General features: G+C 32.5%; 1 protein-coding gene across 2 annotated transcripts in view; it reads right to left on the reverse strand.

Annotated features, from left to right (window-relative positions):
* The window catches only part of LOC129226083 (uncharacterized), a 35332-nt gene that overhangs the window by 6599 nt on the left and 11036 nt on the right, over positions 1 to 17697 (reverse strand). For both annotated transcript variants that reach the window (XM_054860673.1, XM_054860674.1), the window contains exons 4-6: positions 5933 to 6108; positions 3662 to 3776; positions 3423 to 3545 (exon numbers count right to left, since the gene is read on the reverse strand). In XM_054860673.1, the coding sequence (XP_054716648.1) occupies positions 3423 to 3545; positions 3662 to 3776; positions 5933 to 6108 (414 nt within the window). The remainder of the gene's footprint in view (positions 1 to 3422; positions 3546 to 3661; positions 3777 to 5932; positions 6109 to 17697) is intronic.

Below are 17697 nucleotides of genomic sequence, written 5' to 3' on the forward strand. Positions count from 1 at the left end.
ATGCCAACATTTTCTTCTGCATCTTACCTTGTGGAGTGGTGATCTTTTTGCTTCTGTAAAAAACAAGGTCCTGGGCAAATTGGCTATTGATGATTAAAAAGTGGCTACTAAACTAAACATGTTAAATGGAAGAGTTGAACTAACTAAAAATTTGAATTTTTAGGTCTACTTTAGGTATTTTGGATGAGATGAAGATCGAGAGCAATTTGTTTTTTTGTGAAATGGTTCCACATCCCATTTCTTAGAACACTCCATCAGTCTCCTAACTTTATTATGATACTAGAAAGTCACCTGTCAGGGAAGGACGGGGTGAAAATTGCTTCTACTCTTCTACATTTGAACAAAGCAATTGCCTGTTAGGTGATATTTGAAACTTTAACCCTACATCCAGGAAGTTAACACTAAACTCCAGTAGGTAGCGTTCATTGTTGACCGTTTTTTTCATTTCTTCATTCTCCTGAAATGACAGTCTTACAGGGTTTGCCCACAAGGGGGGGGGGGGATTAGGGGCACCAGTTGCGCCATCAAAATTTGGGGGGGGGGGCGTTAATGACATTTTTGGTGGAAAGAAAAATATTTAAATTTATTCAACTAGGAATAGTAAGATGCATGAATAATGCTTTTTTGACATACTCCTTACACCTTCCAAAACTTAGTAGAAAGGGTCTCTTTCTATGAAGACCTCCTCGTAGACGGAATGGGTCAGAATATCTGTTGCAGAAAAGGTTCAGACAGCCTGATTTCATTTGAATTTATCATGATTTTTTCTGGAACTAGTACAGTTATGTACGTTAAATACGCTTGAAAGCCAAAAAAAAAAGGGGGAGAGGGTCAAAAGTGAATAAAATAAAATATTTTTTTAATCTCAATCTTTTTTTTTTTTGTTAGAATTTTGTCCACTATGCTCCAGCTTTTCATGGATTCCTTAACAATAGGAAAAAACAATTTTAAAGTTTAAACATAACATATTTTTTATCCCTTGACTGGCCAATATTAATATATTTTCTTTACAAAAAGCTTGAGTTTATTTAGAATTCTCCATTTCAATCTACCCCCAAAGGATTTTATTGCTTTTAAAATGACAGTTCTTTCAATTTACCATTAGATGATTTTTACCAAACCCTCAAAAATGAAAAAATTAGAGCAGTTTGATCTTATACCTTAACAATTTTTCATAAATCATTTTTACTTTTTTCCATATCTAATACATAGAAGAAAGATTTCTATTCATGAAAATTGTCGAATTTCCACATTTGTGTGCTTAAAAGATGAATCACTTTGACCATTTCCAGTAAATATCAATCTATCTGTGTGTGACTGATTTTGGTAATTATGCGTATTTAGGACTTCAATTTCGAAAATCTTTTAGAAGAACGCTCCCACCCCATAATTAAATGCATTCTTAAATTTTTGTTTTATTGAGCTTCAATTTCAAAACAATGTCAGGAGAGAGTACTGAATTCGTTTCTTTAACAATATTATCGAAATTCTTCCACAATTGAGTTTCTGGAATTTCAATTTCAACCTCTTATCCCAATAACATTATCAAAGATCGTCTAAAACTGCCCTTTCAAAGATACAAGTTCAAAAGTTTTCCGATGAACTGTCCCCGCCTGTCCCTCCCCTTCACCAAAACATCATTAAAAATAGGTTTAAGTTTCCTTTTTAGGGCTTACATTCTGAAACATGACCGGGGGAGAGCTTCTGAGAACTCCTTCCTCAAACATCACTGAAGGTCAGTTAAAATTGCGTTTTTATAACTTAAATTTCGAAAAACTGCTAGCCCCTAATGTTACCAAAAATGGACTACAATCACGTTTTTAGTACTTAAATTTCAAAAAATAAAGAGTATATGGCATGTATGGAGGCCCTATGAGAACACCACTCTAAGCAACTTTCATTAAGCAGCCATGTCCCTTACTTAACAAATAATTCTTTACCAAAAAACCAGAGATGGTTGTTTTAGAGAGATTTTATAAAATTTCTTCTATTTTACCTTACACAGGAGTAGAAGTGATCGACTTGTCACACATAGGACATTTTCCACAAAAAATATAGGACAAATATAGGACACATTATATGAATAGTTTCGCTATGAAAAAAGAAATAATACAATCATATTATTTATTTATTCTTATCAATGATTTTGTTTAAAAAAAAACCCTCAAACAAAATTATAACTTACACCTGAAATGACTTTCCTGTAGTTGAAAGAATAATTTTTGAAAAAAGTGTAATTTGTAGACAAAAAAAAAAGAACAAAGTGAAATTTATTGATAATTAACACAGCCAAGGGCGCCTATATAGGGGGGCAAGGGGGGGGGGGCTCGAGCCCCCCCCCCCCCCCTGAAACTAGAACTTCTTGCTTTTAGTACTTTTTTCATTGCAAACATTTCTTTTCCAGTCATTAATGAATAAGTTATTAGAAATGTCAACTTTTAATGACTCTAATCCGTCCTGAAATCAGTTTCCACGGGGAAAATATCCAGCTAAACCACAGGGAAAACATTTGAGCCCCCCCCCCCTTGCAACTTTGCATATGGGCGCCCATGAACACAGCAACTCACAATTTTTGCAGGAATATAGTCACAAACGTTTTTATTTATTTATATAAGCTATGTCACAAACATCGCTTATATAAATAAATAAAAACCGTCTTTGTGTTGAGAACTAACAGGAAAAAACCAATGCTTTACATGAAGTACACCGCCAGCTCAGTCATTTCCAGCGGGTAGCACAAATATACAGATATTTTGTGCCATAAAATTTCACAAAAAGAAAAGATTGCAAAAAGACTATTGGAACATTCCGATCAGAAAATGCACTGAACACAAAAATATACCCGCGAAAGCAAAAACCGAAAAAAAACCACGCTGGAAAACAAAACAAACTGCTGTTGCCTAACTCAAAATTCTAAAACCAACTTCAGAATTCGTTCTCGAAATTCCACCCACTACAGTGAAGTCATATTGCTGTAGCCAATGAGAGAAGATGCCTGTTGCAGGATTTAGTGATTTGCTTTTTTTAATTTCAAATTCGTTTGCACACGTACTTTCGACGAAAAATCCGAAGTCAGATAGTTTATTTACTGTTGTTTTAAAGAAATAAATTGGATAAAAAACTGGAATATAGGAAATATAGGACACTTTCCAAAAATATAGGGAATATAGGACGATTTTCATACTTTTTTTGAAAATATAGGAAATATAGGATATATAGGACCACTTCGACCCCTGCTTACATGCTAATGCATTTGGGAAAACATTATTGATGGTAAAAACAATAAAAATGAAGCAAAATCCTTTTTTTTTTAATGCAAACACATTTCAGACAAAAGGAGCCCCTTTTGAATGCAGAAAGTTGATACTTTTAAGTATACTTTCAAAGATTTTTTCATCAATCAGAACACATAACATTCTTACCTCACCAACTGTCTTACTAAGAGTTTGCTTTGATTTTCTTTGCTTGATAGCATTTAAAGATAAAACAGTTTCACCAAGCAAATCAGTTAATATTCCATCCACAGCACATTCAATGTTTTCATCCTACAATGTTAAGCAAAAAATACAAGTTAGATCAAATGTTTCTAAAAATAACTGCTAAAGAAGATGGACCTGGGCATGTTTACATATATACATTAAGGATTATGTGAGGTCCTTACTTTATATTCAGATGCTTGCTCATTCAAGTTTGCTTCACCATTTGCAGGATTTTCCAGGAGGTCTACTTGAGTAGATACATCTAATTTTTTCCTAAATTTCACAGCACCTTGTTTTCTGAATAGTTAGAAATAGGAAATGTACACATTAGAAAATGCATTTAGATTTGGCATTTTCATTTTTTTTTAAATTAACATGTTATGATACTTAACATCACCAAAAGAAATTACATCTGCATTTTTTGTCACTTATTCGCACATTAAAACAAGCATCATGACGAATACCATCTCAAATTTAATCATCAAAAAATTACTTTCTGTTATTTTTGTCACTTATTCATTTCTTTCATTCATTAAAACAATATCATGATGAATACTGTCTTAAATATGAAAAACAAAAGTAGAAAATAATAGTGGATGAACTGAAGAAATCTGGACTTTCATATCTTATACATATAAAATCTGAGTATCTATCTATCTATCTATCTATCTATCTATGTCCAAGCTTCTTCTCCCGAACGACAGTGAACTGACCATCGAACCAGGTATCGATGGATTCGTAATCCTCCCGTCTTCATGTTTGGCTATTTAACATAATCCTCCGATAATAATTAGCGGAGATATCAATTAAAAACTTTTAATTATGACTCTTAGATTTCAAAATAAAATCCCTATTTTTCGAAGGCTTTCCTCCATTCAAATTATTATTCAGTGCTTCAACTCAACTTTCCGGATGAACGCTTTTATTAAAATTTACAGCGTGAAGAAAATCATTGAAAAGAAACATCTGTTGCCATTTCTTTTTCTCGAATATAAAGAAATAAAATTAGGCTTTTGTTTTAAGGCTTTTCCTGTAATCAGGGTGTTTAAGTTGTTTACTTTTCGATTATTTTGCCGTAATCTGCAGCAAAATTTTGCTGTTTTTTTTTTTTTTTTTGTTCAAGCCTGATTGTTAAATACGCGTCACATGGCATAACTTTCATTTTCGAGGAGGACCGTGCACGTCGTAAAGTAAATGAGTGATTTACAAGTTATTTGAGTTCTTTGAGGGTTTGTACCTGGAAAACGGATTGATGTAATTCTTGTACGACCATGTGGATAGAATCCATCCAAATATTTATCTGAGTGGTATGTTGCATTAATAAACACCCGGGCAACGCCGGGTAGTAGACTATTTTATGTAAAAAGCGGATTGTTATTGTGCATAAATATTTCCGATATAGTCTATCAGATGTAATTCAGTTTAACGTGAGTAAAAATTATAGTTGATAATGCATATATTTTCCCCTTTTGTGCTGACTGAAAATGTACTCATAACTTGTATCATTGATAACGATTATTAACGTTGATGAGGTGTTTTGGCAAAAATATGTTTTACTGGTGTTTTGCAAACCTTGCTTTACGCGCATTTATTTATTCCTTAACGCGTTAGAAACTAGTGTCAGTGTACTACAAAAGCATCAACTGGACTGCTCTTACATTTTTTAGGTAGCCCGTGCAACGCCGGGCACGCAGCTAGTATTTTATTAATGAGTGCAAAGCAATTTGGAGGAAAACCAGAAATATACTATACACAGCAAATCTTTTCCAATGTGACATTTTAATTTTTTTATATATGATATTCTCCTGACTTCCTGCCCTGCCCCTTATTTCTTTTGCTAACAGAATTAAAAACAAATTGAATAAATAACATAAATATTTACCAGGTTATTTTGTCAGAAAGAAAGTACGCAAGACCAAAAAATGAAATTAAATGGAATGTATTCACAAGACGATATTGGGGGTTATTAAGACATCACTGAGAATCTAGTAGCAGATGAAATTATGGTTCCCTACTGCCTATTAACACGTGAACTTTTGCAGCTTAAAAATTCTATTTTCCATTTAAAAAAGACATCTTATAAAAGCAGATGGATCACTGCCACTTCGTGGGTAAAGTGCATTAAAACAAGCATAGAACTACTAATGGGCAAGTTTTTTGTGCCTTTATCTATAGGAAGTGGGAGAGACTTCTACAAGACAGCCCAATAAGTTTGCTTAAATGTTGCATTTGAGAGACATCACAATATTAGAACATCCTGCCCCTCATTTTTTCTTGGCATTTTACATGAGTTTAATCAGTTTCAAAAGTAATTGATACATAACTAAATTAAATGACAAAAAACAGTTAATCATTTCGCATTTGTTACTCCTCATGAAGCAAAAGCTTTTGAGTCTAAGGTTATGTTAACCTAAAACCCTTTTTATTTAAGTTTTAACTATAATAGAACTTACTTTTGTACCTTTTTCTTCTGATAACCTTTTGGTTGTATGTTTCCTGAAGTAGTAGAAAAACTGGGCAATTTTGTATGAATTGTAGTAGAACTTTTTTTATTTTTTTCAACTAATTTGTTTAGCCTAGGCTTGTTTAGAGACAATAAATATGATCTCCTGGCAGCTGCTCTTTGTACCTAGAAAATAAATATGTTTTTAAATACATCACGAGACCAAAAATCGTTGCTTTCAAGAAATGAAGGCTTCTCTCTCTCTCTCTACGTTTTATCTATTCTCAATTGACATATCACAGTAGGAAATTTCATTACAAAAAGCAGAGCTGGCTTTCTTATTGTCCTTTGGCAACGGGTTAAATATTTATTTCCATTCTTGCTCAACAATAAGTTGAAATAAATATTAATCATTTGGGGGATAGAAACATAAAATGTTTAAATTAATTAATTTATTAAGAAAAAAGTTTCCGATTTGATTGATCACGCTTCAAAACCATGCTTACCAATACTTAATAACAAACAAAAAATTTGATCAAAATGGGTCCAGCCGTTTAAAAGCCTTATGGTGACAAATGTCCGCACAGAAGATTTTTATATACAGTAAAACCTGTAAAGTTGACCACCTTTGTAAGTTGACCACCTGTCTATGTTGACCGCTTTTGTCAGGAACGGAATTAGTCCTATCTTATATAATGAAGGAAAACCTCTCTAACTTGACCACCTCTCTATCTTGACCACCTGTCTATCTTGACAACTAATGAACACCAAATTTGGTTTGGAGTACTGTAAAAAAACCTTTGTAAGTTGACCACTTGGTTTAGTTTTTAAAATTTTACTTAGCAAATTATTTTATTTTATTATTATTTTTTTATAGCTTTCAAAGAATATTTTTGATACCAGAACAGCATTTTACTAACTAAATGAAACAGCAGCATAACTAAACCTCCTTTTGAGTTTAACCACATGGGAAAACTACTAAGAACCCTTTTATTTCTCAAACTTGTTTTTCTTTTGTTGATCTATTTGAGATTGCCCTTTGTACTCTCTGTTCAATGAAAACATGTGTCAATAGAAAAGTACAAAGTATTTTTTTACAGTTGCAATATTTTGTGGCAACAATGGAATTGTGCTAAAGAGAAAAGTTACTTGCATTGAAGTATTTCTGGTGCAAATGATTAAGAGATAGGACACACACACACACACATTTTCACTTTCAACTGCTTTTTTGAACTATGAGAGTCTAGCTTGTTGCTCTTTGTGTTATAGTTTTACATAAAACGGCTTCAAAAAGAAAGTTAGTTGAACTTGAGATCAATAAAAAGTATAAAAAATTAAAATTAATTGAAAAGGGAGAAAGCCAGAGAAAATTAGCTGACACATATGGAATTTCTAAAACTAGTGTCTAATAAGTGCGCCAACTTCAATAAGGAGTTATTTTGTTGAAAAGTAGATTATCATGGAGTATAAATGTATATGAGAAAAATTTGTAATTTTTGAGAAGCTATGAATTTTTAGGAACTATTAATATCAAATGAGTAACTTTTCATAAATAATAAGATTTTTTTTTTTTTTTTTGGATCAATTTACTGAAATTTTAAATTTGCATGACATATCATACGTCATTCTGGGAAAATAATCTCTAAAAATATTTGAATAGCATTTTAAATAATAGTTTCAAAGTAATGCTAAACAATGAAAAAGAGTTGAACAGAAAGAGTAAGTGTCAATCAATCAAAAAACGAATACATGGAGCAAGAAATGACGAAAAAAAAAATCATTACCCTCTTTATAAGTTGACCACCTGTCTAAGTTGACCACCAAAGTACTGCACCGCAAGTGGTCAACTTACACAGGTTTCACTGTATTAAGATTTGCATCTACAATAAGCTTGTTATTGTTTACTTTATGAGTATTGAGCATTATTTCAGAACATAAAATCTAATACACATTCTACATAATAAAAGAATTTGAAAAGAGTTTTTAATACTTGTTGCAATAAACTGCATAGTAAACAGATTTAATTAAAAAGAAACAAACAACGTTTGATTAAAGTGAACCTATAAAATGAAGGAATACTTTGGTCACTTGTGCAGCCAGAATTATCTTTCTAGGGGAAGGGGAGGTGTTCAAGCTTTGTAACTGTAAGTTTAACTGTAGGTGGCGCAGTTAGGACACCGATATATATTGCATGTCTGTTTAAATTGTCTGGCTTGTTATTTTGTTTCTTCTGAGTTCTTGTATTTAGTTTATTTAGCCTTGTTTGAACATTATCTCTTGAATCTTGAAATCATATAATTAACTTTAATTTCTTTAGTATTATTTACAAAAGTTTTAGTTGCTTTTAATGTTTTAAGTAAAATAAAGGACGTTTTTATGAACTTTTTTGAGTTGTGGAATGAATTGCAAATTTTCTGAAAATAGCACATGTAGCTACGATACATGTTTTTGGTGAACGCGGACGTGATATTGATGCAAGAAAAACCTGTACAGCGAAGGTAAGCTGTTGAAATATATTCTTACTGAAAACAATTAAATCTTTTGAGAATGGAATCAGTTGACAAATTGAAAGCTAAGCGACAATATGTGCGTGCAAGTTGCACTAAATTACTTGCAAAATTAGAGACTGCTTTAACTAGTGATATTGAAGAAACTGATGTGGAAGAACTTTTGGAACTTAATGAACATTTTCTTGAAAAAGAAGACTTGTTGAAAACATTAAATTCGGAAATTGAAAAGCAATGGACTGAAGCCGAGGGCTTTGAAAACAAACTTGAAACTTGTGGAAAATACTCCGAGCAAATTTTGTCCGCCAAGTTTAAAATTAAACAGCGGATTAAGAAGTTAAATAAGGACAATAGTTGCAAGGAAAGTGCTTTGTTGAATTTGACTGTTTCTGAAACAGGTGCTTCTAACATGAAATTGCCTAAATTACGAATTGATAAATTTTCTGGTGATCCTAGTACATGGTTAGAATTCTTTAATAGTTTTCAACATCAATTCATCAAAACAAATCGCTGAGTAAAATTGAAAAATTTTCCTGCTTGAAATCACTGTTAACTGGACAAGCGTACGATGTTGTGAAAGGATTTCAACTTTCTGAAGAAAATTACAAGTCGTGTCTTGAGCTTTTGAAGCAGCTTTTCGGTGAAACCGATCTTATTATAAACACTCACATGAATAATCTATTAAACCTTCAACCCGTTAAAAATTCTTCAAACTTAAGCGGTCTACGGGAATCGCATGACCAGTGCAAAGTTAACATTAGAAGTTTGCAAAATCTTGGAGTCACATCTGGTTCATACGGTCATTTATTGAATCCAATTCTTATGAAATTACTACCTCAAGATATGATGTTGGATTTTCATCGTAAGTGTAAACCCGAAAGCGGTAAGGATGTTTATGAATTGCTTAATTTTTTGAGAAATGAAATTAAGTGTCGTGAAGTAATGTCGGCTGTTTATAACTCTTGTAGTTCCAGTAAAGTATGCAGTGACTCTAGGGCTAAACCTAATAATAGTCAAAACAGAACCCACGATATGGGAAGGGAAACATTTCAACAATCATTTTAAATACATCTCAAAATGTACTAGCAGACAAATTGTTTTGTATATTTTGTAAATCTCATAATAATCATTTTTCTAATGATTGTGACGTTCTAGCAGATAATGTTAAAAGACAAATACTTAAGAAAGAAGGTCGTTGCTATAAATGTTTTCGTAAGACCCATCTTTCTGCTGAATGCAGAAGTAAAATTGATAAATGTAACTTTTGTAATGAATTTAGTCATAACAAATTGTTTTGCAAATTAAGTCAAACTTCTAGTAATAATTCTATTACAAATGCTCTTGTATCTCTAACGCAATCTGAAACATCTAAGGAATTTAAAGCGACACTTTTGCAGACTTGCATTGTTGCTATACCAGCAAATAATGGTAAGGAGCTAGTAAATTGTTTTATTGACCCTGGAAGTGAAAGGACATTTTTAACGAGAAAACTTGTAAACTCTTTAAAATTAAAACTAATTAGGAAAAAAAACTAATGATCTATTCTTTTGGTCAGCCTAAACCCCCAAGAAATTATTTATGATGTTGTGTCAGTGGAGTTACGCAACATATTTAATTCTAGTTCCCTGAAAATTGAAGCTCTAATTACAGATGTTATCATTTGCGCAAAAATGAAACAAGCTCCTCGCGACCTTTACAGACTCCTTTTCTCACAAGGGTATAAATTGTGTGATCCTAAAAGGAAAATGAAATAGGAATCCTGTTAGGCTCTGATTATGCTTGGCAAACTATGAGGGGTGAAGTTAAACAGTTACCGGGTGGGTTGTTTATTAGTGAAACTATATTCGGACATACTGTTCAGGGTCCATTGGAATCGGAAAACTTTAACTCAACAGCGGGAGTGCATTTTATGAGCACAGCTGATGCAGAATTAAACAATGAAATAAAGATATTTTGGAGTTTGGAATCGCTAGGTATAATAGCTAACGAGGCAAATAATTCAGATTTGGCTATCGTGAAAGATTTCGAAGATAACCTAAAATTTGTCGATGGTAGGTATGAAACGAAACTTTTGTGGAAACCCCATGAACTTCCGTTAAGCAATAACTTTAAGATTGCAGAATACCGTTTCGAAAATTTAAAACCTAAATTATATAAAAACGAATGGTTGCTGGAAAATTACAATGCTATTATGCTAGAACAGTTAAGAGACAGTGTAATTGAATCATGTAAAAGTGAAACGCGTGATACTAAAAGTTATTATATGCCGCACAGACCTATAGTAAGAAAAGAAAAATCAACGACAAAGGTTAGGATTGTTTATGATGCCTCGTCAAAATCAACTAATTGTAACTCGCTTAATGAATGTCTCGATTTAGGACCGATATTAAATCCAAACATTTTAGATGTCATATTAAAATTTCTGAAAACGAAAATAGGATTTTGCGCTGATATGGATGGTGATGTTTTAGGACTGGAACTAATGCCTCTGTTAGACATGTTACAAAAGCCCTTAAAATGTAGCAAAAGAGTTATGTTACAGACAGCGGCTAAATGCTTTAATCCTGCTGGATTTATTTCTCCTTTCCTAATTCGAATTAAGTGTATTGCACAAGAACTGGGGGAAATGGGACTTGATTGGGACGAAACGTTCAATGCAGAAATTAGGAAGAAGTGGTCTGAATGGTGTTCTGAGCTAAATGTATTAAGACATTTTTCAATCCCAAGATATTATTTTACACATTCTTCCGAAGTAGTGAAAGAAACACTACAGTTGCATATTTTTGCTGATGCTACCCCAAAGATGTACGGGGCAGTAGCCTATTTTAGATTTATTTCTAAAAATAATGTGATTGAAACAAGTTTTATGTCGAAATCGAGAGTAGCGCCTCTGAAAAAAAAAACTCTTCCAAGACTTGAATTGATGGGTGCTGTAATTGCAGCACTCCTAGGAAAATATCTTGAGAATTTATTTAGTGTTCACACTATTTTCTTTTGGACTGACAGTACAATTACTTTGTGCTGGATTAAAGGATCTGCTTCAAAGTGGAAACCGTTTGTTTCGAATAGAACTGTTGAAATTCAAGATTTAACAAGTCCTCAAGCTTGGCAATTTTGTAATAGCAAGAGCAATGCAGCAGATTTTATTTCCAGGGGCTGCAAAGCTGAAGAGTTAATTGGTAACAGAAAATGGTTACACGGTCCTGCTTGGTTATCAGAAAACGAAGAATTATGGCCCAAACTTCAACTTAAAGAAAGTGAAATTGATCTAGAAGCTGAACGAAAGATTGTCAGAAATTGTACAGCAATGAATCTAGTTCATTCTGGACAAGAAAAATTTAACCTCTTGACCAAATTTTCTTCATGGTCGAAGCTTTTGCGAGTGACCACATGGTGCCTACGGTTTTTCACTAACTTGAAATTGAAATCAGTTTCTGTCATAAAACGTGATTATTTGACGTGCGAAGAATTGAAAAGGGCATCGGAAGTAATTATAAGAAATATTCAGGAAGAAGCATTTTCTGAAGAAATAAAATGCTTAAAACAAGGAAAACCGATTACTTCTAATAGCAAAATTAGTTCACTAAATACATTCATAGATAAAAATGGAATACTACGAGTCGGGGGAAGATTGAGAAATGCAGAAATAGCTGAATCACAAAAATATCCTATTCTTCTACCGAAAGGAAATTTTATCACTAATTTGATAATCAAGTATTATCACGAAAAACATCTTCATGGCAGAGTTCAATTGCTGTTATTCGTATTAAGACAACAATTTTGGATCATCAATGCTAGAGTTGAAATTTAAAAATGCGTTTGGAAATGTGTGAAATTTTGTCGATTCAGGCATGGGCGAAGTTGAGGGGGGGCTTAAGGGGGCTAAGCCCCCCCAGACAATCTATTAGCCCCCCCAAACGGAAAATAAGAGTATCAAGCGAGGTTAAAAGATTTTTTTTTAATATATGTATGTCTAAAACAAATTATTTTCGCTCTTCCAAAAATTTTTTTTAACAGTTAAGATTCATTTTTGTTCATCAAACACTCTGCGAGACTTTTCCTCTTTCACTTAAGGTATACTCTTCTTATTTCTTTCATAGTGCATCCATTACGGATATCGAACGGTGCTGCCTACCGAATTATTTTGCTGGAATACAAAGTAATGCACGAGCGGAATTTAATTAGACCAGACTTTTATTTTTAGCCCCCTCCCCTCCCCCACCAAAAGGAATCTACAAGACCCCATACACCCACTTATTTATCTTACTGCTTATTCCCTCTTCCTCTCAAAGTTACGACTTTCACGGAACCCCTTAAATGATTTGCGTAGTTCTTAATATTGAAAAGAAACTTTTTTTTTACTGCTACAGTGGCATTGTAGCAGTTAAAAAAATCCAATATTTTATCATTTGTTATTGAAATTATGAAAAAAAAAATATTCCGATTGTTTCATCGTTTTTTTTTTTTTTTTTTTTTTTTTTTTTTTGACTCGGGACCAAGACCGTGTAATAAATCTTGGAAATTTAAATTTTATGGGCCAATTCGTTCAAAACTGTTTTTAGTGGGTTTTCTCAAGCACGATCACGTCTTTCAGAGATAAAAGAAAACAAATGACATGTTTTGGTTTGTTATTTTCCCTTTTCTATTTGACTGCTCAAATGTAGATTCCACATTTATTAATAACGCCTGCCCAGCTTGGACAACTCCTTCAAAGGCAGTGCTAACAATCCATGGAGTACCCGACTGCCCCCAAGACGCGGACATTAACAATGACAAAACCGCAAAAACAGTGTTACCCCCTTTTAATCTGTGGGAAAAATTTAGATTGGGAAGGAAGAACCTATCGGACATTCGGCCGAGGCGAAGCCCTAGGGCTTGGGAGCATGTACATGGTCTCTGTTTAAAATGTCCACTTCCTGCCTGGTTCCAGGGATCTTTTGTGAGTATGGAGGAGGAAGGGATGCTTTTATGGCCCTTTTATTTAAGGCTGTCTGAGAAATCGTTACTTTCTATTCTTTTTCAAAGGCACTGGCGCCATAGTTGCATCAAGTAAAACATCCGATAACAAATACTTTGTTTCTTTTTTCGCCGTGTTTACTTTTTTTTTTTCTCTTTCCATCAGTTTACATGCATACCGCTTTGAACCAATGACTTTTTGAACCAATTAGGTTATTTTGAAGATTTCATTCTAGCAAGAGAGCTGTGGCTGTGAATCATTTATTCTTTAGCTCGTACTATGATACATGTGTTTTCCTGCTCTATGCCACTCAATTGACGGAGGAAATTCTCTTTTTGAGGTAAGTACGATACTTAAGAAAAAAAGTTTAGTTCTCTAAACTATATTGATTGAAAATAGTCATCACTTTTATTAAATGTAACCTGAAATAACAATTTTTCATAACAAATATATTTAATGAAATTTTGAAATATTTGCTGTACAAAATGCTTTCTTGAGATTTAAGTAAAAACAGTTTGCATTAACCCAGAATGTTTTCCCCTATTATGAATGTATTTATTAAAAATTAAAATATCATCTATCGTAACTTTTTATGAAGAGCCAGAGGACAGCTAACATATTTTTTTTTTTGTAAATCAGACTTGCAATCAGCATCAAAAGTTACCCGTTCATAAGAACCAAACCTTTCCTCAACCTAAAATTTTTAACATAAAATATTTAGTTAAAAAAAAAAAAAACACAGTACGTTATTCGCATTTTTTTTAAGCTTAGTACTTTTATAGTTAATAACCTCATTATTTTACGAATAATGGGAAAAGTGCTTTTCTATTACTGATATTTTGAGTTTGAAGGAGATCTACAATTGGTAAAAAAGAAGACATGTGTATCAATAGCTTACCGTTTAATAGATCTTACCACATGCAAGAGATTTTTAAGCGATTTCTTTCAGCTCTATTAAATTGAGAAAAAATTATTTCGTACTGCTGAAATATTTTCTTTTACATACCGTATCTAAACTACCATAGGCCAGGGTTCGAAAATATCATGATGTTTTCAAAAATATCCGATATTTTTAATTAGCACAAACTAAAATCTTCCAAACAGATAATGCATCCTTAAATATCTCTTGATTTTCCTATATTATAATTACAATGTGCAGACGTAAATAATTCAGGTTTCTTTCATAATTTATATCTAATATTCCATTTTACATTTCTACCAATTTTAATTGGGTTAATTTAGCATGAGCTGTATTACTCATTTTTCTTCTGTTAGCTACTTTTACAGTTATATGATTCAGAAATGAATAATATACATTAGTCGGTGCACGGTCATAAGAAATTTTGTTTTTTCTGAGCAATATTTAATGTTTAACTAGGCACTTCTAATATGAATTAAAATTGTTACATTGCTAATAATTTTATGAATATAAAATGCAAGTAAAATGGGATTATTCTATTACTTCGTTATATTAATGATGTGTTAATACATCACAGAAATATAGTACACAACTTTTTGGTAATTTTAATAACGAATGAACAATATTTTTATGATTAATGTACTTTTTTAATTGAAAATACCGTAGTTGAAAAAATAAATATTGAAAATATCAAAATATCGTGATATTTTCAAAATAGATATCGGATATATATCTTGATATATTTCTACTGATATATATCGGCGAACCCTGCCATAGGCACGTAACTATTATTTTAATATATTACCTTTAATTAATGCCTTTTGTAAATTAAAATATTTTGACTTTCCAAATGAGATATTAAATTAACAATTTAAAATGTAATCCAAAACCATATGGTAACATAAGTATTTAAAATATAACATAATAATTTGGAGAAGATCTTCTCTGTATCTACTTCAAATTTCTATTCAAAATATTAAAGTTTTTTAACTACTACTTAAAAATACTTTGCGTCTCCAAATAAAAACGTTCTGACTTCTCTACCAATTTTACAAAGGTCAATATTTGGATTCCTCATCACAATACTATGTTCCATTTCTTTACATAAAGTCATCTAGTACAAGTCCTGATTTTGGCAGGGGCACCATAGAAGATTGTAAATAAGAGCAGACTTGTCGAGAATTAAAATAGAAGTTTAGTTTAGGAAGATCACCTAGGATTTCTTTTAATATATGCATAAAAAGTTGGTAGTACTAGACCAGTGGTTCTAGTAGTTTTTGAGTCCGTTGCTCTAGAGGCTGACTGACACTTATCCCGCCATTCTTCCTTTCTTATGCCTAACTGCAGTTAAAAAGTTAAAGTAAAGTGTATACAAAAAGCAATTTTATCTAATCGCTGTTTAACTTTTTTTAAAAAAAAAAAAAAAAAGTAAAATTATCTTATTTACGTTTTTTCTTTCTTTTTGATAGCTATTTGAAAGGAAATTCTCAACTTAGATCACTGACGTACTTTTCATAAGTAGAAAAACCTTTTTCAATCAAATTTGGTCATTTCAATCAATCCTTTTTAAATTGGACTGTGAGGAAATAAAAAAAAAAACTAATGTAAAACAAAGCTAAAATTTAAAAATTCTTCAACTTGGCAATGAATGATAAAATATTTCCCAAAGGTTCAACCGAGGCATTAGTGGCTGGTGCAATTAGGTATTTCACAAAGCACGCATACAATCCGGGATCAAAACCAATCGGGGAGTTTCTGTGTTCATGTGCTAATTGACCGATAGAAAATGCTTTTTGAAGAACAAAAACTGGAACTTGTACGCACAATTGAAAACGTATTTTTAGATGCACAATGCAAAATCTAAAAGCCAACATATTAAAGAAAATATTCACTGATTTTTAGCTGACACAGAAGTTAGAGATAAGAGATTACACTGCATATGGAAAGAGATCCAGCGGCTAATTCATAAAGTGACCTGTGTTTCTATTGTAACAATTGTTTTTTACGAGCTAGTTACTTTGTAATAGTAACTTAAAAAAAAAATGCCTTCTGTTTGCTTTTAGAATGCAGAGAAGTAAAGATATACGATCTTTTTTTGGTGCAGAAAGAAAAGAAGACGAATGCCATTCTGCGCCAAGTCTAAGTCCCGATTTGCTTATTGACAGAGAAATAGTATCTAATCCCAAAATTGTTCAACATGAAACAACGGATCAAGGCCTGGCGATTGCTAATGCAGTTGAAGATTTAGGGAGCATTGATTCTGGCCCTAAGCAGCCTCATTTAAGTAAATATCCTTTGACTAAATTCTCGAAGCAAAATCGTTCCTTTTCTTCCAGCTTGTTTTCTTCTTTCAAATGGCTAGAGTATAGCGTTCAAACAGATAAAGTGTTTTGTTTTGTTTGTCGACATTTTGACTCAAATGGTACGGTAAGTCCTTTTGTTAAAACAGGTTTCAATAATTGGAAGAAAGCAAAGGAAAAGCTTCAAGAGCATAGCAAAACTCATTCACACTTGACCTCTAATTTAAAATATGAAGATTATATAACTTCCCAAAATGTTGGTAGTGTGCAAGACCAAATTTTCTCTCAAGCGAGAGAGGAAGCAGAAAAAAGAAAAAAATATGTGAAAAAAGTCATTGATTTTATTTTATACCTCACAAGGCAAGGAAATGCATTGAGAGGTAATGATGAAACCGAAAACTCTCCAAACAGGGGAAATTTCTTGGAGTTATGTGAACTCTTTTCAAAGTACGATAACGAATTCTCTTTGATGCATCAACACTATTTCAACTTTAGCAGTGGAGTAATCCAAAATGAAATTGTGGAAATAATCGCTAATTTAACAATTAAGAAAATAGCTCACGAAATCAGAGAGTGCGGCGTCTTTTCACTCATTGCAGATGAAGCACGGTGCTACAAAGAAAAGCAATTTTCGATTTGCGTACGATATGAGAAAAATTTTGAACCGCAAGAAAAATTTCTAACATTTTTGGACTGCTCTCAAATTCAAGATGCGGAAAACTTGACTCATTTAATAATATCTTCCATCAAAAAGTTTGGCTTAGAAAATATTCCTATTGTTGGCCAATCCTACGACGGTGCAAGCGTAATGTCTGGTATCTATTCTGGAGTTCAGACTCGCATCAAAGAAATTTATCCAGAAGCAACATTCGTCCATTGTAGTGCACACAAAATTAATCTAATAAGTACAGACACATGCAAACACATCCAAAGCACTCAAACATTTTTCAATATTGTAGAAAGTTTGTATCACCATTTTGCAAAACCTTCGTCGCATCAAGTTCTCATTGACATTCAGAAAAAAATGGGAATAAAACACTTTGAAATTGGAACGCTGAGTATCACGAGATGGTCATGCAGATACAAAAACTG

This window comes from Uloborus diversus, chromosome 7, assembly GCF_026930045.1.
Source record: "Uloborus diversus isolate 005 chromosome 7, Udiv.v.3.1, whole genome shotgun sequence".
NCBI classification, from domain to species: domain Eukaryota; kingdom Metazoa; phylum Arthropoda; class Arachnida; order Araneae; family Uloboridae; genus Uloborus; species Uloborus diversus.